At 40.7% G+C, this 2,531-nt stretch overlaps 1 protein-coding gene across 1 annotated transcript in view; it reads right to left on the reverse strand.

Moving 5' to 3' along the window:
* Positions 1-2,531, reverse strand: part of SAMD7 (sterile alpha motif domain containing 7) — a 74,022-nt gene that overhangs the window by 45,962 nt on the left and 25,529 nt on the right. The window contains exon 5 of the mRNA XM_006890385.1: positions 2,166-2,352. Coding sequence (XP_006890447.1) covers positions 2,166-2,352 — 187 coding nt within the window. The remainder of the gene's footprint in view (positions 1-2,165; positions 2,353-2,531) is intronic.

Below are 2,531 nucleotides of genomic sequence, written 5' to 3' on the forward strand. Positions count from 1 at the left end.
AGCTTCTCTATCCTTTTGTTTGTTGATGGGCACTTGGGTTGTTTCCAGCTCTTTGCTATTGTGAACAAAGCCGTGATAAACATGGGTGTACATGTATCTGCTTGGGTAGAAATTATGGTTTCTTTGGGGTATATTGCTGGTAGTGGAATTGCTGGGTCAAATGGTATTTCTATTTCCAACGTTTTGAGAAAGCACCATACTGCCTTACATTGTGGTTGCACCATTTTACACTCTCACCAACAGTGAATAAGGGTTCCAGTTTCTCCGCAACCTCGCCAGCATTTGTTGCTTGCTGTTCTGTTAAATTTTGCTATTCTGACTGGGGTGAGATGATATCTCATAGTTGTTTTGAACTATTAGACTCTGTGTGTCCTCTCAGACACTTTTTCTTCAAGGTTAACTTCAAAGAGTGGTGCCCCAAGGGGTGCAAGCAGGAAGCCTCTTTAATCTCCTCTAGTTCTCTCACTACTTCTGACCTGTTTTCTGGAGATAACTCTTCCCCACCCCTTGGATGAAATCTGTAGTGGGTGCTATGACTTTTAATTTCTCCAGCCACTAGTAGTCATAAAATAGGTTCATTTCAGGAATAAAATACCTAGTCCTAAGTGTCCTAAGTAATAGTCATACTCTGAACTCCAAGGTAGGTTTCTCCCTTTCTCTGGTTTAGGTCTGCTTCAGGCTAGGGGCCTACACTGTGGTCAATTCTTCTATCTCTTCTTTATTATTTTCTACACTTTCTCCTTTGCTTCCTTCCGATTACCGAGCTGCCTGTGTCTCTTCAGAATTGAGGGATGGGAAGAGTGTGGAAAGAGTTAAAATGAAACCAAAGCAAATATAATGACTTGTCACAGAGTTGATTCTGACTGATCACAACCCCTTGTGTGTCACAGAACTGTGAAGAAAGGAAAAGAACACTTTTAAATAATGTATAGTGCATTGAAACAGATCAGAGAGAGAACTGTTTAGGAGGAATATATGATTAGGTATTACTGTCAGGACAGGAGTCCAGAATGAAGGCTGCATAGTGGAGTGAACTGAAGGGGGGAGGAAGGGGAATTGTACATCAATGAAAGAATTGATTTTTTTTTTACTTTCCAAAGAGAAAAGCAAACTGGGGGGAGGGGTGGGTAGGCAGGAAAGTGTGCAACAATGAATGAATGGAAATCCAAAGTCTCTGTAAACTTTCATTATAATTAAAAAATTAAACTTAAAGGGGAGCTCTGGTGGCCTAGTGGTAAGGAGCTGCAACTACAATCCCAGAGGCGCATGGTTTGAATCCACCAGATGCTCTGCCGGGGAAGGAGGGACAATTTCCTCCTGTACCAGTCAGACCTGATTTGATGGTACACTCACACAAAAATAATAAAATAAAAAAAAAGTTTCTATAAAAAAAATTAAACTTAAAAAAAAATTTTTAAGGGAGCTCTGGTGGCCTAGTGGCAAGACGCTGTACTACAATCCCAGAGGCATGCGGTTCGAATCCACCAGATGCTCTGCCGGGGAAGGAGGGACAATCTCCTGTACCAGTCAGATCTAATTTGACGGTACACGTAAAAATAATACAATAAAAATTAAAAAAAATTTTTTTAATTTTAGATTGGCTTATTTACAAAGTTCTATACATGGTTTTTCACTCCAGATCTTTCCCATTTCCTTCAACCCCACCTTCTTCCACCCATCAAATTGTGCGACCTAAAATTAACGACACCCCCACCCCAATCTCAGCCCTCTGTTCCTCTTCCCCGCCCCCCGCCTTGGGTCCTCATGCACGGTCTACAATAATGGACTTATACACTATGTAGCATGCTTTTGTTTGAGCATCTTAAAACCTTCTTAGAGATCTCCTCTTAGGATGTTAGAACATCTTCTTTCTCCATGTTTATAAAGTCTCTCCTTGTCATTCGGCATTTGCTTTAGGGATACCTCTCACGTGCTGTGTGCCAAAGTCACTTCAATCCTGCAGGAAGCCGCCGGCCAAGTTTCCTGAAGGACAGCTGCAGGAGGACTTTCTCTCCCCTTCTGCTTCCCTGGTCCTGGAGAACCCTCACCATGCTTCAAAAGAAAAATATATTCCACTCTGGAAAATGGGTAAAGTCTTGTTTTGTTTTCTGTTTTTGTTTGTTTGTTTGTTTTTGTTTTCCTTGCGGGCTTTTAATTTCCCATACTTTCTGGCTCGATTCCTTTAGGAATTATATCCTGGGAACAAGGAACACTTGGTGTTTCACTCCAGGAGTTAAAATTCAAAGGAGAGGATGTATCTTCTGGTTGGTCAAATGCTTGCTTTGTAGAATATGTATGGATAGGAAATGAAAGACTTTTCTTGTAGAACATACTTCCCATACGCTGAGATACCTTTGGGGGAAAAAAAAATTTCAATTGTTAAGTATGTGAATTAATTCTATCAATAACCCAATGTACTCTGCTTAACCACAAATGGAAGTGGTTATAGATTATGGTTATGTCCCCCCAAAATATGTGTTGTAAATTCTAACCTCTATCAGGAAAGGTGTGCATCAGGGCTATATCCTTTT

This window comes from Elephantulus edwardii, unplaced genomic scaffold (genome assembly GCF_000299155.1).
Source record: "Elephantulus edwardii isolate Elephantulus edwardi_28Jun2011 unplaced genomic scaffold, EleEdw1.0 scaffold00088, whole genome shotgun sequence".
In the NCBI taxonomy this organism is placed as follows: domain Eukaryota; kingdom Metazoa; phylum Chordata; class Mammalia; order Macroscelidea; family Macroscelididae; genus Elephantulus; species Elephantulus edwardii.